We start from the raw sequence: 22,522 nt of genomic DNA, 5'->3' as shown, positions 1-22,522 counted from the left end.
GTCCCCTTGGTAGTCTACCTAGCCTTCCCCAAATCAACCATCTGATCTGCTTTTCCTGACGGGGAAACCGCCGATACCACCAACAACAGCCTTTCCTTTCACCAACCCCCCTGTTCCCCTCCCCCGGCCTGTTCACCGTTCCTCTCTGCTCGGTGTGGGAGTATACTCCGGTTCATTTCTAGCATGCTCTAGAAGCGGGTGACTGTCTTCCTGTCTTACAATCTGGCAACATCTCGGATCTGCTTCATCATTCGATCATCCCTTCAACCCTCTCATCCACCCGCTTACCCCGGTGATAACACGATAACGAGCATGCCAGTCATCCTGGCCTCGACCTCTCGACGATCTCTGTAATTCTGAGAGATTCTTCGGTCGCTCTGGTGATCTCGGTTTCGATCGCCCTCAGCCTCGGTCCCTCATGGCCCTCTACTTGGGGCTGGGGTCCTGGACCCGTTCTCACCTCCTTTTGCTCCTAACATGGACGACAATCTTCCCCTTGGGTCTGACGCAGTTTTGCTCTTTCTGGGATGGGGGCTGCGTCGACCCTCTCGCCCAGACGACCGTCTCCATCAAGTTCCCTCCCCTTTTCTTGGACGACATCAACATGTATTACGCCTATGACGCGAATTCGCAAGGCAAAGGCCAGGAGCCAATGACCAAGGTCAGCTTTTGGTTGGGCTATGTGGCCAGTCATGTCAACAATTCCGTCATCACCTCGAATCGGACCTCCGAAGTGGCCTTGCGGGTTGGGAACCTGACGGGGACGCCGTACGGAGACAATAACGGTTGTGATGGTGTCTGGGGTCCGCAATGCTCTGCGAACTTGAAGGATGTCTTCAAGGACGCCATCTATCATCTCTCGGTGAAGGGAGATTATTATTCCAACCCCTTAGAAACCGTCCTCAGTCAAATGTCCATCACACCGCCAAACCTTCCCAACTGCCCACCGCCCTTCTTCGATGTCCAACAAATTCCTGTCCAAAGTACGTGATGGTTCTGATGTATCTCTCATCCATGCTAACCCGTTCAAAGACTTCGTCCAGGAAACAGACACGGATCAATCTGCCGCCCTGCAGACCTCAGGTTCTGCCAACAGTCCCTGGAAAACATGGTTTGTCGATAACATGACCGCTTCGCAGCAAGCCGATCAGGTCGCCGTTGCAATAATCAGTCGCGGGCCGTCGTACAACAGCCTCGCATTACAGAGCCGTGACGATGTCCAGATTGAGTTGGCTTGCATTCAAGCTCCTTCTTCCAGCAGTTCGTCCAGCTCCAATAGCTAGCCGGGTTCCGATTGACTGGACCATGTCAACATTTCAATACGGCCCGCTTTTACGATTCCCCGTATACCATCCGTGTCGCCTCGTCGATTCGTCAAAGACGACATTGACTGCATCGCGCGGAATGGTACATCGACCCAGTTCTACGGAACTGCCAACCAACCGTCATTCTGTTGCGGGGTTGGACTATATGGTCAGGAAACATAACCTGGGTCATTGTCCTTCGCCCAACATGTCACTCGCTTCTAGGCAAATGTCACTTGAGTGAACGCTGGCCAACGGGTACCTACGGTCCCAAATTGTCAGGTCGGCTGTTACGCCTCGTCATGTCGATAAGGAAGCTCGAGATATACTCTGTCGGAATTCGCCTCTATTCCGCTGACGGATGATGTACATTAGCTTTCAATTGGCTCGTGATGCTAGCTGATATGCCATTCACGTCACCATAGACTGATTGGATTCCGCCAGTCCGATTATATCCATTGTGCATTTCCTGTCTCTCATCCAAATCTCCCCAATCGAATCCCTCACAGCGTCGACCAACTCATCTCGATCGGCTCCAAATTCCCGGCACCCCTGAAATCCTCCACGATCTCCGCCTGCTCAGACAGAAGGTGACGGTCAACCTGGGTCCCTATCTTGGCCAGGTTTCTCCATCTCGCCAGATCTTCGGGGTGTCGCTTATCACCGTGGGCCTCGGTGCTGTGCTCCCAGTGGCCTTTGGAGAATCCCAGCAAGGTGGTGATGCGCTTCTTGGGGATGTCGAACACCAGCGAACAGATGGTCCCGGTCTCCTCGAGCCAGTTGCATTGCCACAGCTCTCCAGGCCGGATGCATTGGTACGTTGCGGTCTGGAAGTTCTTGCGGCCTGCCATGGGGCCACCATGGATGGCATAGACGATGCGGTCTTCGTTGTAGAACCACATCTCATACCTCCATTTTTCCGGATTGCCCTTGTCGTCCTGGGCCGCATAGTCGTAAATCAGGTGTCGATCCTTGATATCGGCGTCGAAGGGTGTGTCGTGCACGGAGGGGAGGACAGGCATAGCGAGAGGTGGATTCGAATCAATATGCAATGAAATGAAATGCTCTGTGTTCTATATTGAGATGAACGAATAAGCGAATTCAATCACGTCCTGGATAAGACTGCAGGCGAATCGTACCGATAGAATGGTAAGGAGCCGCGATCGTCTCTATGCATGGTCTCAACGTCAATCATCCTGCCCCGAGCCAGCCAATTTGTAGTTCGGCGTCTGCCGGTAACATGACATCATGAACCCACGGATAGGCATGTCAATCCCGACGATCCGGGTTCAGACAACAGATCCGTGCCTGGGTCCTCCGTGAGCACCTGAGGTATTCAGTGATAAGAGTAGTTGGTGGGCCGGATTGTCGGGTCGTATGACCTTGAACAGCAGATACAGGGTATGGGCTGACGATGTGAAGTTGGAATGCTGGAGTTCGGTTGTGTGAGCGAGATAAGAGATGTGCAGGGGGTTATGCAGGTACATTATTATGTCAGCGAACATCCGATCTAACGTATTTCACTACCGAGCGCCGCACCACCACCGAGCGCCGCACCTCATCAAAAATCTACGCGTCGTCTTGCCTTTCTCAATTTAACCACCTACCATGCCTTCAAAAGCGCGTCAAATTCAAAAAAATTCAAAAGAGAAAGAGGGCAGGGCCTAAATGGCAGTTTCTGCTTTAAAAAAAGCGGAAATCTCTAGTATTCGTGAAGCAGCTTGCGTGTATGATGTCTCTGAAAAGACCCTCCGCAGACGACTACGCGGTATAACTGCACGCTCAGAAATACGCGCCAACAGCTATAAATTAACCCAAAACGAGGAGGAATCGCTTGTATAATGGATTCTATCGCTTGATCGACGTGGAGCGCCTCCTCGACCATCCTATATACGAGAAATGGCTAATATTCTTCTTGCTGCGCGCGGTACGACGCCTATTTAAATAGTCGGCGCGAATTGGGCCTCTAAGTTCATTTAACGTCGTAATGAACTAAAAACCCGATGGAATCGACGCTATGATTATTAACGAGCAAAATGCGAAGACCCTAAAGTTATTAGGGAGTGGTTTAACCGCGTACAAATTACTATAATGTAACATGGGATTGCACAGGAGGATATCTATAATTTTGACGAGAGTGGCTTTGCTATAGGCCGAACAGCTACTACTCGAGTAGTTACTAGAGCTGACTACTATGGCAAAGCCTTTGTTGTACAGCTAGGCAATCGGGAATGGGTTACTTTAATCGAATGTATTAATTCTACTGGCTGGGTGCTTTCTCTATGTATTATCTTTAAAAGAAAGGTCTATATAGAGGGCTGGTATGAAGATATAGAGCTTCTACGCGATAGTCGGATTGAAGTTAGTTCTAATAGTTGGACTACTGACGAAATAGGTCTTCGTTAGCTTAAAAATATCTTTATTTCTCTTACTTCTAGTCGTACGACTGGAAAATATTGTCTTCTGATTTTTGACGGCCATGGCAGCTATCTTACGTCTTAATTTAATCAGCTCTGCAGCGAAAATAATGTAATTCCTATCTACATGCCTGCTTATTCTTCCTATAAGCTTCAACCTCTGGATGTTGGCTGTTTTTCGCCTTTAAAAGAGGCGTACGGAATATTAGTGGAATAGAAAGGGTGCTTAGGAGTCAACCACATTGACAAATTCGACTTTTTAAAGATGTTTCTAGCTGCCCGCAAAAGCGCTTTTCAACTAGAAACTATTAGAAATAGTTTCGCAGACACAGGCATAGTTCCATTCAATCCAGATAGGATGTTTAGTCAGTTAAAAATTCAACTAAAGACCCCTACACCATCTAGCAGTCGATCAACCAATTCAGCGCCGAAAACACCCTATACTACTAAGCAGTTAGAGAAGCAGGCATCTGCTGCAAAAAAACTGCTTCAGGAACACGCTAAATACTCTTTTCCTTTGCTAGAAGCGCGATTAGATAAGATTATTAAAGGTTATGAATTGACGCTTAATGAGCTTGTTCTTACGCGAGACGAAATCCGCAAATATCGCGCTAATAATAAATGGCAAGGGCAAAAACGAAAACGCTCTACTAGGCAGCTAGCTATGGAAAAGGGGCCACCTATTCAGGAAGGCCTAGAGCGATTCCAGCGCGAGAATAAGGTTGATGAAGTTCAGAATGCGCTTCCTATAGATCCTGCACTTTCTGCAGTTGGACCGCGCGTACGAGCTCCCCCGCAGTATTCTAATTGTCATATTCGGGGACATACTAGAGTTAGATATCCTAAACCACTTAGTAATTAATTTTTAGATAGAAATGCAATTGCTTGGTTGATAAAGGCTCTAGTATATAGCCTGTGGGCAGAAATTGGTGGGAGGTGCGGCGCTCGGTGGTGGTGCGGCGCTCGGTAGTGAAATACGTTACAGAATAAGATGTATAACAACATCCGGTCTATTCTTGTAGGTACTTATCGATATGAGATGGAATGATCCTATCTTCATGACTTATCTTTTGACCAACGTCGATCTGGACATGTTCCCAATCGGGTAATGTATCCCACGACGATCGCAAATAGTGCGAATAGTCGGCCTCAGATACACTCCACTCTGGTCCATACCTTACCTGTGATAGACTATTATCCAGGCAACGAAGGCATATTTCGAAGAAGGCAGTGTGAGTTATGGAGTATGAACATCAATATCAGGTATAAGATGGTTACCATGTCATTTAGTTCGGTAGCATTAGACACATGGTGCAAGTGGGTTGTATATTCTGTGATTGGTCCATACACTGTATATATTGGTTGCAGTAACCTTCCAGGTTATATCCATAGATCCCGTTCTGTATCCCCAGGCCAACTGTATACTGAACTTCATCGAAAACGCCTTGACTATTCTGCTCTTGCATAGATCTCGATTAACCCCAAAATCCCTAACCACCAATGTAGTACTCATGCGATTTGTCACAATCGCCTCCCCTCGCAGTTCAATCTGCAGCCCCGTAAGGGCGCGCATCCCTACGCGACCAGCCCTCATCACCCAGATTTATGAAAGTCATGCCTCCCGCCCGAAAGGCAATAACTAAGGCCGTCATTGAGTGGGATCGGGAGTTACTCACATATACTGGGATCATGTCAGCAGTCTCTTCGCTTCCTGGTGCATCGTCCTATATCGCACCCCCAGGATTCCCGACTGCTGCCTTCTCGTAAGTCCAGTCATATCTCATCCCTACCATGCTAAAACGTTGTTAGGTCCTACTACTATTCCCCTGCCAAACCAACCGCAGAACCGCAGCCGATCATTCATGATCCTGTTCTGGGCTTTGACTTCCCCCTGAACCTCACGGATCCCAATGCAATCCCACAAGAAAAGCACGATCCCGTTGTCTTTCCGAAGCCCGTCTCCCATCTGCCAGACCATGAACAGAGGGCTTTGATCCAGGGCGTCAAAATCAACGTCACACGTCTGATCGTAGAGTCGTCGAGCTCTAACTGTACCACATGCAAAGAAGCTTTAGCGGCAGCCAAACCGGCTGCCCTATATGCCCCTACCCTCGTCCCAGAGGCCATCATTTCCCTCTGCAAGCAATTCCACTTCCAAGAAGATCCCTCCTGCGAAGAATCGTATGCCGTATCCGCCTTCGGGGCGATCTGGACCCAGGTTCTTGCCTATGCAGACGTGCAAGCGCTCGACGGGAACTACATCTGCAATTCCCTGAGCCCGACATTCTGCGATATGCCATCCACCACTCCCCTAGACATGACAAACCTCTTCCCAAAACCAAAACCCGCCAACCCCCGTGTCCCCAAGCCCAGCGGAAAGCGCATCAAAGTAGCTCACCTGTCGGATATCCATCTCGACCCTCGCTACGCCGTGAGCGCGGAAGCAAACTGCACCAAGGCCAAGTCGTGCTGCTGCCGGGCGAACCTCTTCAACTCCGCCTCCAACGGCACCATCCTCGCCCCGGCGTCCGCCTACGGCGAGTTCCGATGCGACTCGCCGTACGACCTCACCCTCGCCGCCCTCCAAGCCGTCGGCCCGTTGACGGGCACGGGGAAAGACCCCGACCAAGACAAGCTCGCCTTCACCCTCTACACCGGCGACCTGCTCGCGCACGATGAGCCCCAGACCCAGATCAACCGAGCCTACCTCGCCTACGCCGAGACAAGCGTCACAGACATGCTGAAAACCTACCTCACCGGCCCCGTCTTCGCCACCCTCGGCAACCACGACAGCAGCCCCAAGAACATAGACGCGCCGCACGGCCTCCCCACCACCGCCGGCCAGCAATTCAGCTGGAACTACGACCACATCGCCGGGCTCTGGCAGCAGGCGGGATGGCTCGACGCAGAGGCCGCCGCGGCCGCGCGCACCCACTACGGCGGGTACTCAGTGAAGACGCCAGCCGGGCTGCGCATCCTCGCCCTCAACACGGACTTCTGGTACGCGCCGAACCTCCTGACGCTCGTCAACACGACCAACCCGGACGTCTCGGGCACGCTGGCCTGGCTGGTCGCGGAGCTGCAGCGCGCCGAAGACGCCGCCGAGCGCGTCTGGATCATCGGCCACGTCCCGAGCGGCTGGGAGGGCGCCGGCGTGCTCCCCAACCCGACGGATCTGTTCTACCAGATCGTCGAGCGGTACTCGCCGCACGTCATTGCGAATCTCTTCTTCGGGCATAACCACGAGGACGAGTTCCATCTGTACTATGCGGGCAATGGGACTGTGCGCGCGCCGCGCACGGCGCTCGCAACCGCCTGGATCGGCCCGAGCATCACGCCCAATATGAACATGAACAGCGGGTTCCGCGTGTATGAGGTCGACACGGGGGACTTCAACGTCTACGAGGCGTATACGTTCTTCGGCAATGTGTCGGAGTTTGGGGCGCTGCGGGAAACTGGCCCCGTGTGGCGGGTGGAGTATTCGACGCGCGAGACGTATGCGCCTGCGGCAGGCTGGCCGCCGAATTTTCCGCTGAATGCGACGTTCTGGCATCGGGTGACGGAGGCCATGGAGCGGGATGGGAACCTGGTCACGCTGTTTAATGTGTTGCAGGGGCGGAGGAGCGTGAAGAGCCCGCAGTGTACGAGTGCGAGGTGCCGTGAGGCTAAGGTTTGTTATATGCGGAGTGGGAGTGCGGCGCTGGCGAGGGGGTGTACGCCTGGGTAAGTGCTTGTCGTCTCTTGGGGTTTGGGGTGTTGCTGACTTTGGTAGGTTTGGCTCGGTGCAGTCGCCGTTCCGGGATGAGGCTTGATATAGGAGCTATGAAAGGTGCGATAGACATATATGCATGGGTTCATTAGAATCAGTCCATGAATAGGAGAAAATAACATGGTATCTTAGTTATCTATGCTATAGGAATCCATCCTAGTATTTATTCCAATGTGCATACTGTGACAGCGCACCGACCACCACCGCCGTCGCCATGCCGACGGCAGCAACCAGAACCAGGAGGAAGAACATCTCGAACAGGCCCATATCAGGCAATCCGAGAACATTCCCCCAGCATACTCCAGACTCAATATCACCCTTACCATCAAGATGCTTCTCTTTGCCGGTGCTCTTCCCCTCCCGGGGGACATACTTGAAGGTGAACCGACTGCGTTTCCGCAGCACCACGCCACGGTACATGACCTCCCTAAAGAACTGCATGCACCACATCAGCATCACTCACAATCTCAGAAACGAACCAACTTACCCTCACAACCAGCGCATCCAACCCGGGCACCACCCACTGCACCCACGCCAACACCGCAACCAAGACACAATGCCCCGCAAACACCAGATAGTGCAGCAAACCGGGCCTCCCCATCTCCAACTCATCACACAACTCATGCCCGTTAATCCAGCGACTGCCCGCCTCGACAAACCTCTTGGACACATACATCGGCATCGGAAAATTCCCCACACACTCGACAAAATTAAACGCCACGACGCGGCTCGTCTCCGTCGTGCGCAGCTCATGCGCCAGCATACTCTCCATCGTGCGGCGCGCGCTCTCCACGCTCTTAAAATATCCCTCCGGCGTGCCCAGCAGGAGCGCCACGTACCGGAACAGCGCGATGTAGTCCGCAACGTCGGCCGCCGCAGGCGCCACCCCGAACCGCGGCAGCTGCAGCCACATCGGGTTGCAGCAGAAGGTGCTGATGGAGTGGATGCTGTCGAGCGTGTTGACAGGGACGCCGTAGCGGGCCGTGTCGAAGTAGCCCGGTTTGCGGGCGGCGAGGAGGAGCAGACGCTGGCGGACGGAGGCGTGGAGAAGACGCACGCGCACTGTTGCGGTGTGGCCCTCGCCGCCGGGCTGCAGCGCCTCCAGCGAGTGCGTGATCTGGATGAGCCACTGGAAGGTCTCGAGGAGGCGGTTGAGCAGGGTGCGGGTGGAGAAGCCGCCGGTGCGGACGAGGACTTCCACCACGCCTGGTGCGGCCTGGAGCTTTGCTGTCAGCGGGTGTGAAAGAGAGAGGGGAGGCAGGGAGAGGGGGAGGGGGTGTACGGAGTTCTCGGCGACAAAGCCCTGCAGGGCGAAGCCGACGATGTTGGCGATGGCGTAGCGGTAGAAGACGCGCTGGCCGCGGGCGAGCTGTGCCCAGTCGACCCATTCAGGGACGGTGTGCGTCTCGGCCCAGAACCGGGCCAGGACGTCATCGTGCGTGTGATGGGCTTGCAGGAGGGCATAGAGGTCGGTGGGTGGTGGGTTGGTGCCATTGGCTTTGGCGGCTTCCAGGAGGGACGCCCGGATGGCTTGCAGTCGTTCGAGAGCCGCAGCGCCTAGCGTGTCGTACTGTTGGCGGAGGGGTTCGGTCTCTGCTCGCGGCAGGTGTTGGTCTGTCCAGGTGAACGAGTAGCCCCATTTGGTGACGAGATCCCCTGGTCTGGGCGATGCGGTGGAAGTGTCCATGATGTTCACAGCTGACGAGGTATTAGGGAATGGCAATGAGAAAGAACTGATAGGCCTGGGTTGGGCTTTTGGAATGATGGGCAGTGATATGGCGCTTCATGTTGGCTATATACTTCGTCATTGCCAACCGGATAGCACGGAATGCCGCCGAGTTTCCAGCGAGCAGTGAACAGGATTCTGGACAAGGAACCAGCAAGGCGGCACCCACGCGGACGATCTCGGTCTTCCCCTGCACAGACAGTGACGTCCAGGCAGTGCGTTCGCCACGAGCAGATGGCGCTATTGAGGAACCCGAACTGTCGTGCGACATTTTCGAGCGTACGCCCATCAGCTGAGATGCTATGGAACCCAATGACAGACCCCGTATGGGGCCGCGGACTCGACCCCGACGCCAGTGGAGAGACGGATAGACGACCTCACGGCCGATAACAAAGACTCGGACGTCGGGGACACCGTTTGCAAAGCCTGTAGCGGCCGGGTCCGACGGGGGGAGAGGAGGGCACATTGACCCTCTAGGGAGACATGATAGACGGCCCAGCCGTGGCTGAATACCCCCATTGGGCAAGATTGACGATTTTGCGTTTTCTCACGATGCGCCGGGGGTGATGTGTGTTCCTGGAACCAGAGCCCGATTAGCTTTGGGACGATCCATCGTTCAAGATCTCCCGTCTCCGCGAATGAACGAGGCTGCAGATGGTCCGAGGGTCTTGATATGGGGCTGCGATCTCCACCACCCCCGTCCAGACTATGCCAATAGTGCCGGTTCAGCCACGGTGGCGAAGTACTCCCTCCTGGTTCGCGACGACTCCCGAGCGGCACTTTGTGCACGTTATACACAATAGTCCTGTTGCGGTTGAGGCATGATATCCACTTGCTTGTCTTGTCGGGTGTCACAAGCCCGGCATTTGCCCTCTGCGGTGGAGCGCCGAACAGAGCCTATCTGGCCCGCTGGTCCGGTTGGATCTAGATGGCCTCCGGGTTGTCCGATTGGGATTGTATCGAGGAAGGAATCATGATTGTCGCGAAGGAGGTACGAAAGAGGGAGTTGATAGTGTTGTGAAGTTCAGTTTTCAGATCCCGGTGGCGCATCCACGTGTGTATATAAGACCCCTGTACGTTCGTTGCAACGTGCTATAGAGTTGTAGCAGATAGCCTTATCAGAAACGCCATCAAGTTGAACTCTTTCTTTCAACTGTATTCTTCTCCTCGTGCAGACTTTGCAACATGTCGCTCCTCCAGGTCCTGCAGCAGACCATCCTTCCCACGCGGAAGCCCAGCGAAGACGAGCACGTCCCGGTGCGGCTCCCCAACATGTTCGTGCTGTTCCTATCTGGCCAGCCAGACGTAAACCCCTATTACGAGTCCGTGAGGAGAGCGTCGGAAATGTGGCTATCAAAGTTTGTACCCCGGGTCGCACCCATGGATCGGTCCAGGGCTCACGGATATCCGAAAATAGCCAGTGCTCATTCGACGAGCGAGCGCAGCGCATCTTGTTCAAGACCGACTTTTCATACTTCTGCTCGATTTGCGCCCCGTACGCCGGCGCAGAGGAGCTGCGCACCGTGTGCGACTGGGGAAATTGGGTATGTCCTGTCCATATACTTCTAGACCACGCCTTGTGGAGTGTGCTGACGGTGGGCCGACAGGTGTTTCCGTTCGATGACAGTGGGTCTTATCGCCTCGTGTCTCAATCGTTCCACGGTCCCGGCTAACCGCTCAGTTTTTGATAACGGGGGACTGAAGGATGACCCCGAGGGAGCTCAACAGCTGATCAACAGTTTGTTGGAGGGGATGGACAATGATGGGGTTGCTCCGCGCTCGGAGAACAGCCTAGTCCAGGTGCATAATACTGTGTGGGAGAGAGTAGCCAAGGGGTCCCCCGTCGGTATGCGCATTGACTGCTCCGGATATTCGGCATACTGACCGTCTTCAGGCGTCCGGCGGAGATTTGCAAATGCCATGAAGAACTATTGCACGGGGACCCTGGAGCAGGTGCGCAACTGCTCCAATGGGGATTACCCGACCTTGCAAGAGATGCTCGATTTGCGCCGACAGTCGTCTGGGGTTTCTCCCCTGTTTGCCTTGGTAGAGTACGTGAGCGTGAGATGTCAGCTTTGGGCATGGCTAACGAGCACTTGGAACTAGATACGCACACAAACTCAACCTTCCAGACTCGGTTTTCGAGACGCGAAGCATCCGGGAGATCGAGAGACTCGGAATCGACCTTGTACTGCTGTGGGTCTAGATCAAAAACTTGTACTACCAGCACTGACACTAGACCCAGGCAAAACGATATCCTGTCCTACTGCAAAGAAGAGGTAAGTTCACACTATTCACACTATCGCTCAGCCACAGGCAACACCGTTAACCCGGCGCAGAAAGAAGGGGTCACGCATAACATGGTGGCCATTTGCCGCCACGCTGGGATGCCGGCCCAAATGGCCTTTGACCACATCGGGGAGATGTTGGTATCGTGCTATCGCGACTGGTACATGGCCCTAGCGGAGCTGCCCAGCTGGGGAGAGCGCATCGACGCCGAGGTCCAGCAGTACATCCGGGGCGTCCAAAACGTGGTCATGGCGAACCTTAATTGGAGGTATGGAGACTGATCGGCCTCGAGTTGAACTAGATCCGCTTGCTAACGTGAGTGTTCAATAGTTTCCGCTCTGGACGGTACTTTGGAAAAGCCAATGACCAGGTTCGGAAGACAGGGATCGTGATGGTACGGCCGCAGAAGGTGGATTTGGAGTTGTCCATGTTGAATCTGTAGATATCCCATCTGAATGAATATATACTGTAGATGACTATCTTGGTTGTATCATCAATTGATACCGTCGTGTGAAGCTATTGTACTGACAGGGGCCTGATTGGTTGGCGCCGTCACCACAGCCTCGTTAGTCTCATTAGCCTTGTTGGGATCTCTCCAGCCGCACTCTTCTTCCTTCTTCCTCTTCTCCTCCCTTTCTCAGGCTGATACGCCTTCTCCCAAAGACAATCTTCTACTGTATCCCCCCCAATCGCCATGACCAGGCTCAAGCGACGTCGTCCCCGACCAGAAGACTTCACAATAGCTTGGATATGCGCCCTCCCCCTGGAGTACGCCGCCGCGAAGCAAAGCCTCGATGACTTGTACGAGGAGCTAAACGAGTACACCACTGGCCGTATCCACAACCATGAAGTGGTTCTCGTCTGCTTGCCGGCCGGTCGCATCGGAACAAACGCTGCTGCTGCCGCCGTTGCCAGGATAGTCTCAACCTTTCCCTCCGTCAAGGCAGGTCTTCTTGTCGGGATTGCTGGGGGTGTTCCAAGCTCCAAAGCCGACATTAGGCTCGGTGATGTTGTCATCAGCCAACCAGAGGGAAAGTATGGAGGCGTGGTACAATATGATTACGGAAAGACCATCACAAATGGCTTTCAAGAGCGTACCGGATCTCTGAACTCGCCTCCCCGTATCTTACTCACAGCTGTTTCCAAAGCCAAGTCGAATCTGTCCATTTCCAGAAGAAATATCAGTGAGCGTCTTGCTGCCACCAACACGGTTCTGCCTCCTCCAGAGTTCGATATACTCTTCCATTCCTCATACGACCATCCCCAAGGGCACAGCACATGTTCCAGTTGCAACATGACCATGCTTGTGGAGCGCGAGCCGCGGCAAGACAAGCATCCATTGATATTCTTCGGCACCATTGCGTCCGGAAATCAGGTCATCAAGGACGGCATCTCAAGAGATCGCATCAGCTCCGGGCTTGGCGGAGTACTCTGCTATGAGATGGAGGCCGCCGGTGTGATGAACGAACTACCGTGCTTGGTCATTCGCGGCATCTGCGACTATGCTGATTCTCATAAGAGCAAACAGTTTCAGCCTTTTGCTGCGGCTACTGCCGCAGCTTGCGCAAGGGAAATACTTTCCTACGTTCATGCGACATCGCCTGGTAGTCAGCAATTACCCGCTCATGATCATTCCGAGTCGGTCCAGAGCGAAGCTCAGTTTCAGGACCGCCTAACAGCTGAAGAGAAACGGTCCTTCTTAGCGGCTTTGAAGTTCGACCAGATACATGCGCGGCACTCCACAATCCGGCTGGCTCATGTCAAGACCTGCCAGTGGCTACCACGGAGCGAAAAATATCAGCAGTGGCTCGACCCAAACAGCTTTGGCGAGCACCATGGGTTTTTATGGATCAAAGGGAAGCCAGGAGCTGGCAAGTCGACCTTGATGAAATTTGCTTTCGGTAAAGCCGTCCGACAATTTGCTAACGCTACTGTAATCTCCTTCTTCTTCAACGCCAGAGGCGACGACCTAGAGAAATAGGTATCGGGAATGTTTCGCTCGCTTCTATTTCAACTCCTGGAAAAGATACCTGATTTGCTGAATATCTTTTGCTTGGTTCCCAAAACTGTACTGCATAGCGAAGTGGTGCAATGGGAGATGGAGACGCTGAAATCTCTGTTCAGGAGCGCTGTCGAAAAGCTCCAAGGCCGTACCCTGGTGTGCTACATTGATGCACTCGACGAATGCGATGAAAATCAGATACGAGACATGCTTTCCTTCTTTGAACAACTAGGAGATCTGGCTGCGTCCGAGCATTTCCGGCTTCTAGTCTGTTTTTCAAGCCGTCATTACCCACACATCGCCATTAACAAAGGGCTGGAGCTTGTCTTGGAGGACCAGGAGGGCCACGGTGACGACATTACAGCCTATGTACACGCAGAGTTAAAGGCTGGGCGCAGCAAGCAAGTGCAAAAGATCAAACAGGAGATCATTGCCCGTGCCTCCGGAGTCTTTTTATGGGTCGTCCTTGTCGTCCAAATACTCAACAAAGAGCATGATCGTGGTCGTGTACATGCGCTAAAGAAAAGACTGTCTGAGATTCCAGATGGACTACATGAGCTGTTAAAAGACATCTTAACACGAGACAATAACAACATGGAGGACACGCTACTGTGTATACAGTGGATCCTCTATGCACAACGGCCGTTGACTAGAGAGGAGCTTTACTTTGCTATAATTGGTGCCACCGAGACTGATCCATCACTGCTTGAGTGGGATCAAAATGAAATCACCCCAGAAGACATGAAGCGATTCATTCTCGATTCCTCAAAAGGCCTTGCCGAGCTCACAAAGTCAAAGCGCCCTACTGTGCAGTTCATCCACGAGTCAGTTCGAGACTTTCTCAAGGATGAAGGATTCCGCAACCTTCATGCAAACGTGGGCAGTGTCGCCCCAGGACCGGGCAACGAGGCTCTCAAGAAATCTTGTCTCAACTACGTGACCTTAGACCTGTCTACCTGTGTGATAATACCAGACCCATTGCCAGTTGCAAAATCTGAAGATGCAAAACATCTGCGGGAAATCGTTGCCGAGAAATTCCCTTTCTTCAGGTACGCGGTGCAGAATGTGTTCTACCATGCTGATACTGCACTCGGACATGGAATCTCACAAAGACATTTTCTGGAGACGCTTCCCCTTGGCCATTGGCTTTTGAAGAATAACATTTGCGAGCAACACGAAATACGCCGCTACACAGAAGATGCAAACCTACTTTACGTCCTTGCTGAAAAGGATTGTGCGAACCTCATATCATGCGCGCTTGACTTAGTTCACGGTCTGAGTATCCTCGGTCAGCGGTATGATCATCCATTGCGGGCTGCCGTCGTACATGGCAATGAAAAGGCAGTGCGTGTGCTATTGACACATCCATTTTTGGGCAGATACGCAGCCCTAGAGTGGTTGACAGGCCTATTGAAGGATGCAGTGCGCTCCAGAAATCGCGAGATCGTGAAGATGCTATTAGACAATACCTATACAGAGATAACAGACGACCTTCTTCACATGCTAATATTCACAGTGGAAAAGGCACCTTTGGAGATTGTCAAATTGCTGATAGAGAGAAGCATTAACCCAAATACTCCAGACTGTGACGGCCAAACGCTACTCTCATATGCAGTGCAAAGATCTTCTCCAGAAGTGGTGAATTTATTCCTGAATAGGGGCGACAACCCCGACAGTGAAGATGCGCTTAGATGCACACCGTTGATCTACGCAGTGGGCAGGGCACTTGGGGTGTTTGAGCAGCTGTTAATATGCGCCACTCTGGATGCTAAAGAGCGTACTGACCGGTCGACGCATTTATTTGCGGCATTGAGATCAGCCTTAGAAGTTATACGGCTACTTCTGGATAGAGGCTGCAATCCAAACGCAAAAGACATCCATGGCTGCACACCCCTGCTTTATGGAAAGGGGAAACCGTATTCACTGGTTGCTGTGATGAGGCAAATGAGAAAGGTTCATCCGAATGCCGAGCTCCACGACGGCAGAGCGCCACCTCCATTCACGACAGAAGAATACTTGCTAGAGATGATACGACTACTGCTTGAAAAAGGCGGTGACCCGAATGCCATGGACCGGGGCGGCCGTACACCACTATTTCATGCGGCCGGATGTTTTTCTAAAAGTGTTGTGGGGTTGCTGCTAGATAAAGGCGCGAAAGTGAACCTGACAGATCCTAAAGGTCACTCGCCAATATGTCATGCAATAGCACGATGGGATCAGCCTATGATGACATTCCTGTTAGACAGAGGTGCTGTTGCAGATTGTCCTGTTCATCTCCTATCGACACCAGAAGTCAATTTGACGTGAGTGGTGGAAGTGCATAAGAATTTTCTTTTCTTTCCTGGACCAGAGCAATAACCTGGGCATTAACTCCACAATATGACGGAGCTTCATCCTTCTGTTAAGACTAACATCCCGCATAAGAAGTAAATTGTACCCTCTTGGTGTTAGGAAACCAAGGCGATAATCTCTCTTCAATACAGCAATGATAAATAAGTACATTTGACAGCGATGTACGTACCATGCACCTACCCCTGTCAAGTCGTGGCGAGTATTGCTGCTATATATACAGATCCTGCATTTCGAAAACATCGCCATGCCCTCTTCTGTTCTTCTCTCTCTCTCTCTCTCTCTCTCTCTCTCTCTCTCTCTCTCTCTCTCTCTCTCTCTCTCTCTCCCTCTCTCTCTCTCTCTCTCCCTCTCTCTCTCTCTCAGGTCCCCCAAGCTACACCTTCCAGTCTGCTGATGAACAACCGGATAATCAGCATCCGGAGTAATCCCTCGAATGAAGCCGAGACCTATGCCAGTAACATCTGCCATGGTAGTCACCCATAAGAGAAGGCCAAAAGTACATACGAGATGTACCTGTGGTACAAGCAGTCAAAGACATTCGTAAGATCCAGGATGACCTGCCGTCTCATATAGGACCTAACGCGTGGCTGATCTCATGCCGGGTCTCTTGACAAGCGGAACAGGAGCTTGCAGCTGAGGGTAGACCGTGCTTGAACTGCCATAGGAAGGCGTTGGAAGGCCTCGTGGAGAGGCGTTGTGGAAGGAGGATATAGTAGGGGTCTTGTGTCCTGTGTGGCCCAATATGGGGTTTATCGCAAGATTAAAGAGGGTCTGCATTTTGACATGTCGCTTGATAGCATTAGAGTGGGAGGGTGCAAGAATGATTCTAGTGTAATTGAACATTGTTCTCTGCTATGCAACTTGCTCTACTCATAGTGATGTCATTCGTTCATGAGTACTGCCTCAGCTGATTATGAGGAACAAAGACACGATGGTTGCATGGTAGAAAGCTTGCTTAAGTTTGGTCTACTAGACATAGATCATTTTTCAACACATTTGATTGAGTGAAGCTGGGCTCATATTCTATTTTAGGAAATTGGAGTAACACACGGCCATCAAGGGTGAAAAGATGATAACTTTACCTGAGATAATGCAGTCGCCGTGCTGAGAATCCTCATTCATACTACTGCCCACTACATTCTACACTTATCCCTCATATGATTCTAAACCATGCATTGAATATACACTAAGAACAGGAAGGTAAAAAGCCCGATCATCCCAGATGCGCCGCAACAAAGGGTATGCAGCGCAAACACATTGAAACCATAGAATAAAGCACAGTGGACAAATTAGTCGGGGCCTGATCATCCCTCTCCCTGCCAAACGCCCCTAGCCTGTGCTGATGCAGGTTGAATGCATAACAAAACGCCGGAAACTGGAACAAAGCAAAGCCCGATCATAGGTAACAAGCAGTAAATAGAGAATAGACACGGAAGAAACGAAGCAGGTCATTACTGGACATCACAAGTTAGACTTCCATCGAGTCCGCAATTTCCTCGCTCATGGCGCGGACAGTTCCCTTGCTACCAGAGCGAGAACGGAACTCTTCATCGCTGAGCAGATAATTGTCGTATTCGTCGACCACAGGACGCGACGGTTTTGACGTCGCTTCCTCCTCGCTGGAGCTTTCCTGCTCCAGATCAACGTGTTCGCCAAGCCAGTAGCGGGCCCGCTTGCTCGATCCGAGGTCGGGGGTCAAGTAGCCATCATCGAACGTGCGCTTCGTCGTGGGTGTGGCGAACCCATCGCCTTCGCTGGGTGTGTGACTCAGGATGGGAATCGCGCGCAAGTAGAGATAGCACACGCGCTTCCGAATACGGTTGAAGAAAAAGTAATGGAGGCTCCAGATAGCACCGTCATCGGCATCAGAGGGGTCTTCCTCTGGAGAGTACGAGTATATGGAGCATTCCTTCAGCGACATCTGTTCGTCGATAATTCGCCACATGCGAGGGCCCCAGGTAGATGACGCTCCGGCGTTATAGGATCCGGACACGGTCACCGGTGAAGGGGGTGTCATATCCATGGTCTCGCGTGGGCGCAGATTGAACAGCGTCGTATCGATGGTATTCATCACGCGCTTCAGGTTCCGCTCGCGATGGAAGTCTGACGGCCGTAGCACATGTGAGAAGTCGTAGTCCGGATGGCTCGCGTTGAGGGTCGCGATCAAGTAGGCAAACGTGCGCCGGCTCGAATGCTCACTCAGGGGTCCGAAGGGACTGGACCGCGATAGATTCAGGGAGGCGGCCGCGTCTGACGCGTTGGGCGGAGAAAGCGATGCGGACAGTCGAAGGACGGATTCATATTGGGCTTCAAGGGACTGCTCAATGTTCTTGTACAGTTTCCGGTCGGCGCGAGCGGCCTTGGTGGTATACAGGTCGCAGCCGCCGAGGATGTGACAATCGGCGGTATCGAAATTCAATGAACTCGTCACGTCTTCGATATCGGGGAGGGGTAAGAACTATGATGACGAAGCCATTAGTACACGATCCGATGGGGTGAGAGTTGGGAGCGTCAGCGCATCCGGAACACACCTTCATCTTTACCGAGGTTATCCGTCCAGGAATAGAGGGATCGATGCGCAATAAGTGATAAGGTGAGAGAATTTGAAGAAATCGACAACCAGGTCGCAGGAGAGAGAATTAGAGCGTTATCAACCAAGTTCGGCGCAGTCGACGTGGTCGCTATCAGGAGAGTGGAAACGTAGCCGATCGGAGATAAGGAGACGGTGAACACTGGCGGAGGTCAGGAGATAAAGAGACGGTTAACAAGGGGAGATCACAGCACACAGGGCCATGACTGAGACAGCGCGATAAAGAAGGAGATGAAATGAAGGATGGATAGATGGAGATAGATGATGGTGTCAGGTTGCGCGTTGCGATCGAGGGGGGGAAGGAGGGTCACGTGGCGACCGGGCGCGGCCAGTGATATCACTCGGTCACCTCACGGGTCCGGCCATTCTTGGTCGTCCCAGACTTGCTCTCTCTGTGAATCTCGCTGTAAAAGAACGGAATTAATTAGTTCATCGCAAACAATAATAAATGCTGTCAACGCCTATGTACGTCCAACGCCGTGTAGTAGTATCTCTGTCCCGCAGTAAACGTACAAACCCTCCAGGAGTAAAGCCATCTTCCAGCAGTTATAAACACAGGAACGCTCAGTTGCCGAATCCGAATGCCGCTACATGATCTTCGTAACCACGTCTTCCTCGACCTGGGGGAGAATGAGGTTAGCCTGGGTGGTCCAGTTGGTCATTCACGTGGGGCCATGGGTGAATGTGAGGAGATCTGAGGGCAACTAAGGGATACGGGGGTGTATGGGCCGTGCATGAGGTGGAGGTGTCCGATCCAACCAACGGGGAGTCGCGAATCTCGTGGTGAAGGGAGGGTAGGTTGTAGACGGGGAGATGAAGATCCCAGTGAACGAAGGGCAACGCTCGGTGGACCAACACAACGAATTTCAACCCGTCGCATTCCATCAGGCGTCCTAGGCGGTCTCCATCCACTCAGGGGCGTGGTCATCACTCACCTCCATGTCTTCCAGACTGTCTTGCTGGCTAATGCACCGCAAGACGTTCTTCTTGCTGCTTTCCTGCATCTCGCCTGCCAACAATAACTCGTCCAGAATGAAGTATGCCTTTTGGAAGTTGAAGATGATGTCCAGCTCGCACACGTTGCCGTAGTACTTGTCCATTTGCTCGACGTATCGGTGCACGATTTCGAGGGTGATCAGCTCGTTGTCATCGGAAGCGCATCCGGCGATGAAGAACAGGGAGGCATAGCGACGGTAAACGACTTTGGTATCTGGAGAGGCGGCGAACTGTCAGTTGACTGTGGGAGACGAAAGAAGCAATTGCAAGACAGGGTCCAGCAAAGGTTACCGGAGGCACAACGATGGAGGGGTAGACCTACCCTTATACTCAAGGAAATTGCACATCCGCGTGCGACGGGACAGAACGAGCTGGGTCACATCCTTGATGATCTTGGCCTTCTCCTTGGGGGAGAGAGTAGTGAACCATTTGGCAAGGCGCTGAAGCAAAATTATCTGGTCAGTTCCTCCGAGCCTGAGTGCGGATGAAAGTTGGGTGGGTGACGAGACGTACCACTTTGCCTTGGCGGGAGAGCAAAATCAAATAGCTAGAGGATGAGGTTAGCGCATTTTCCGTTGATCTGACGGAGAGCGAACACGCACTGGATAGCCATGGTGTGAGGGGAGAGGGGTGGATGGAAAGGAGAAGTGGCCACGAAAGGGGAGAGTTGTGGGCGGAATCAACAACATCTCCGAGCTGGGGACAATTTCTTCGCGGCCCGCACGGCTGCCCCGCTGTCATTCTCCAACACAGAGCATTCAAATAAGAGGGTTTGCCCAGTACTAGGGTCTTTTATTTATGAGGATTAATTGTTAAACTGGCAGATATGACTCATGTCTATATGACTGTCATTAATTATCTGGTCATGGAGAGGTGAGTAATCCAACCCGGAAAATCCTCGGGATAGCAGAGCATCTCCAACTAAACAGAAAGACAGATAGGTATCAAATTCAGGTACTTCTTCTCATCTGAGAATGAGAAAATGCTTTCTTATAATATCCACAAACACTTTCCAACGCTTCTGCGCTCGCAATAGTCCCTCCATTGAGATATGGCAGCAGAAATAATGTCCACACAGCTTGGGCACATGGAGTCATGTCCAAAGCTAAGATGAAAGAATACCTGAATCTGTTCGATTCATGTTCCCTCCACCTACATCTCCTTCGCACGCCAGCAAGCCATACTTATAACTTGACATACGGTTCATACAATACGCTGGCGCATGCCTATGACTAAAACAAGATCAGTCTCAGAACGGTATACCAAGCTAAGCGCTTCTCACACAACAGATACAAACCTGAGGCTAGGTAAGCGTGCTAGCAATTTTGATACCTCCTACAGTCCCTGCAAGTCCAACCGCGCGCCTACCGTACCTCAAGAACCCGCAGCTTATAGATCCCGAAACGCTGGGTTGCAGGCATTCTAGGCTGTTTATTAATCCCATCGGCCCCCCATCAATCATGATGATATTCTCAACGGTGCTTGGTCAGACAGCTGTCCCACCAATGTCCGATCCAGAATCCCGAGCAAATTTTCCAACCTTACTGAATGCGTCCACCGTATTCCACGAGCTGACCGGTTCGCGAGGGAGGGAGCAGCTGATCCGAGCTCTGTGTCTTTAAGTTCTGTGTTCCACTGGTACTGCAGGAGCTCTTGGACCCAATGGGAGGAAGAAAGTGAGGTAGTATACCACTTTCAAAGCCAGCGCAATCCCGATCCTGGTGACGGCATCAATGTTTCATGCCGGACCTTGGCGGAAGGAGTGATAGGAAGAGAAGCATAACGGTGGTGAGAATGAGGCTGCCTGCATTAGTTGTTGATCGTACCTGGCGGCTGTCTATGCCGCGCAATATAAATTCTTCACGTCGACTTGGCGTGCTGGAGTTTGTACCAACGCCCCGTCTGTGAGAAATCATCCCTATCGAAAAAAAATTCTTATATTACTACTGCCGAACAACCGAGCCAAATCTGGAATCTCTCTTCCTCCCTCTATCGTTGGTTGGAGTCGGATCATGATTTCATGATCGCCCATGACGTAGCAGATTCGGCCGCGGCATATCGTCATACACCAGCTCCCTCCGCCCATTCCGCGCCTCAAATATCAATCCCTTCCAACCGTCCCCTCTTCAACCTTTTCTTTTCGGGTTAAATCTCCGTTGATCAGGAAAATCTCACCAGCTCCTTCACGATCGCGTCGTCTTCTCCTTCTTCTGTGCACCTTCGACACTGTCCAGCGAGTGAATCCGCCGACAGCAACCACCACGTACCAGAGTAATCTCCGTCGTCAACATGGTTATGAGAGCTGTTCAGATCGGCCTGCGGGTGTGGGAGGTAGGTGATCGTGATCCCAGCCGCGAACGCATCGCAGCAATCTTCAGATCGAAGAATTCATCTGACAGACTCCCGCGATAGTTTGTCTTCACCCTGCTCATCATGGCCCTCGTCGGTAACATGATCGACGAGTCCTTCGCAGGCAACCCGGCCGTCGTTAACTACACCATGTTCGCTGCAGCATTCTCCATGTTCACGTTGTTCTACCTGTTCCCCTCGTCGATGAACATCGACTGGGCAGGCCACCCCATTATCGTGATCATCGTGGATCTGCTTAACATGCTCATCTTCCTGACCGCTGGTATTGCGCTCGCTGCCAAGCTCGAAGCCCACGACTGCAGCAACCTGGTGCGTCATTCAATCTGTTTTCCTTTTCATTCGCTGTAGATAAATGGTGGTGTCATCGCGAGGATGGATACTACCAGATCGATCCGCCGCCCCACATCACGGCTACGCAGGGCCCACTAGCTAATCGTCGATAATCTGCAGGACTACACCCTCAACAACTCCGTCACCAACGGCTCCGTCGACCCCGAGAAGCGCTGCCGTGAGGCCCAGGCTAGCACAGCCTTCCTCTGGTTCACCTGGGCCGGCTACACCGCCTCGTTGGTCTTCTCCTTCCTGTCCGCCCGCAGAACCGGTGCCGATCTCCGTTCTCGCGTTGGTCCTGCCCGTGGAGCCCGCCCCAGCATGGCCCAGGTGTAAGCATTGCGAGATGTATGTTCCACTTTGAACGTTTTCCTGTT

At 52.4% G+C, this 22,522-nt stretch overlaps 9 protein-coding genes across 9 annotated transcripts; 5 read left to right on the top strand and 4 right to left on the bottom strand.

Annotated features, from left to right (window-relative positions):
- Positions 1 to 418: 418 nt before the first annotated feature.
- Positions 419 to 1,283, top strand: ATEG_08208 (uncharacterized protein; the record flags this gene model as incomplete). The annotated part of the gene is made up of 2 exons (XM_001216829.1): positions 419 to 983; positions 1,033 to 1,283. 2 exons carry the CDS (start codon positions 419 to 421, stop codon positions 1,281 to 1,283), a joined length of 816 nt encoding a protein of 271 aa, XP_001216829.1.
- A 524-nt stretch (positions 1,284 to 1,807) lies between these two features.
- On the bottom strand, positions 1,808 to 2,326 carry ATEG_08207 (uncharacterized protein; the record flags this gene model as incomplete). The annotated part of the gene is made up of 1 exon (XM_001216828.1): positions 1,808 to 2,326. One exon carries the CDS (start codon positions 2,324 to 2,326, stop codon positions 1,808 to 1,810), a length of 519 nt encoding a protein of 172 aa, XP_001216828.1.
- Positions 2,327 to 5,335: 3,009 nt separating this feature from the next.
- ATEG_08206 (PPN1 endopolyphosphatase family protein) lies at positions 5,336 to 7,350 on the top strand (the record flags this gene model as incomplete). The annotated part of the gene is made up of 3 exons (XM_001216827.1): positions 5,336 to 5,484; positions 5,531 to 7,216; positions 7,335 to 7,350. The coding sequence occupies 3 exons, from the start codon at positions 5,336 to 5,338 to the stop codon at positions 7,348 to 7,350; spliced, it is 1,851 nt and encodes a 616-aa protein (XP_001216827.1).
- A 268-nt stretch (positions 7,351 to 7,618) lies between these two features.
- ATEG_08205 (oxygenase MpaB family protein) lies at positions 7,619 to 9,177 on the bottom strand (the record flags this gene model as incomplete). The annotated part of the gene is made up of 3 exons (XM_001216826.1): positions 7,619 to 7,631; positions 7,672 to 7,925; positions 7,978 to 9,177. The coding sequence occupies 3 exons, from the start codon at positions 9,175 to 9,177 to the stop codon at positions 7,619 to 7,621; spliced, it is 1,467 nt and encodes a 488-aa protein (XP_001216826.1).
- A 1,224-nt stretch (positions 9,178 to 10,401) lies between these two features.
- Positions 10,402 to 13,486, top strand: ATEG_08204 (uncharacterized protein; the record flags this gene model as incomplete). Its single annotated transcript, XM_001216825.1, has 10 exons — positions 10,402 to 10,574; positions 10,634 to 10,760; positions 10,824 to 10,842; positions 10,898 to 11,062; positions 11,111 to 11,267; positions 11,323 to 11,412; positions 11,456 to 11,495; positions 11,556 to 11,773; positions 11,836 to 11,943; positions 12,169 to 13,486. 10 exons carry the CDS (start codon positions 10,402 to 10,404, stop codon positions 13,484 to 13,486), a joined length of 2,415 nt encoding a protein of 804 aa, XP_001216825.1.
- Positions 13,487 to 14,101: 615 nt separating this feature from the next.
- ATEG_08203 (ankyrin repeat domain-containing protein) lies at positions 14,102 to 15,814 on the top strand (the record flags this gene model as incomplete). Its single annotated transcript, XM_001216824.1, has 1 exon — positions 14,102 to 15,814. One exon carries the CDS (start codon positions 14,102 to 14,104, stop codon positions 15,812 to 15,814), a length of 1,713 nt encoding a protein of 570 aa, XP_001216824.1.
- A 1,513-nt stretch (positions 15,815 to 17,327) lies between these two features.
- ATEG_08202 (RNA polymerase III-inhibiting protein MAF1) lies at positions 17,328 to 18,396 on the bottom strand (the record flags this gene model as incomplete). The annotated part of the gene is made up of 2 exons (XM_001216823.1): positions 17,328 to 18,317; positions 18,391 to 18,396. The coding sequence occupies 2 exons, from the start codon at positions 18,394 to 18,396 to the stop codon at positions 17,328 to 17,330; spliced, it is 996 nt and encodes a 331-aa protein (XP_001216823.1).
- A 946-nt stretch (positions 18,397 to 19,342) lies between these two features.
- Positions 19,343 to 20,186, bottom strand: ATEG_08201 (AP-1 complex subunit sigma; the record flags this gene model as incomplete). The annotated part of the gene is made up of 3 exons (XM_001216822.1): positions 19,343 to 19,659; positions 19,768 to 19,900; positions 19,959 to 20,186. 3 exons carry the CDS (start codon positions 20,184 to 20,186, stop codon positions 19,343 to 19,345), a joined length of 678 nt encoding a protein of 225 aa, XP_001216822.1.
- A 1,548-nt stretch (positions 20,187 to 21,734) lies between these two features.
- Positions 21,735 to 22,481, top strand: ATEG_08200 (MARVEL domain-containing protein; the record flags this gene model as incomplete). Its single annotated transcript, XM_001216821.1, has 3 exons — positions 21,735 to 21,776; positions 21,858 to 22,124; positions 22,266 to 22,481. The coding sequence occupies 3 exons, from the start codon at positions 21,735 to 21,737 to the stop codon at positions 22,479 to 22,481; spliced, it is 525 nt and encodes a 174-aa protein (XP_001216821.1).
- Between the last annotated feature and the right edge of the window lie 41 nt (positions 22,482 to 22,522).

This window comes from Aspergillus terreus, genomic scaffold (genome assembly GCF_000149615.1).
Source record: "Aspergillus terreus NIH2624 scaffold_12 genomic scaffold, whole genome shotgun sequence".
NCBI classification, from domain to species: domain Eukaryota; kingdom Fungi; phylum Ascomycota; class Eurotiomycetes; order Eurotiales; family Aspergillaceae; genus Aspergillus; species Aspergillus terreus.
The sequence above is the reverse complement of the archived record's forward strand: the minus strand, read 5'-3'. Positions and strand labels throughout refer to the sequence as shown.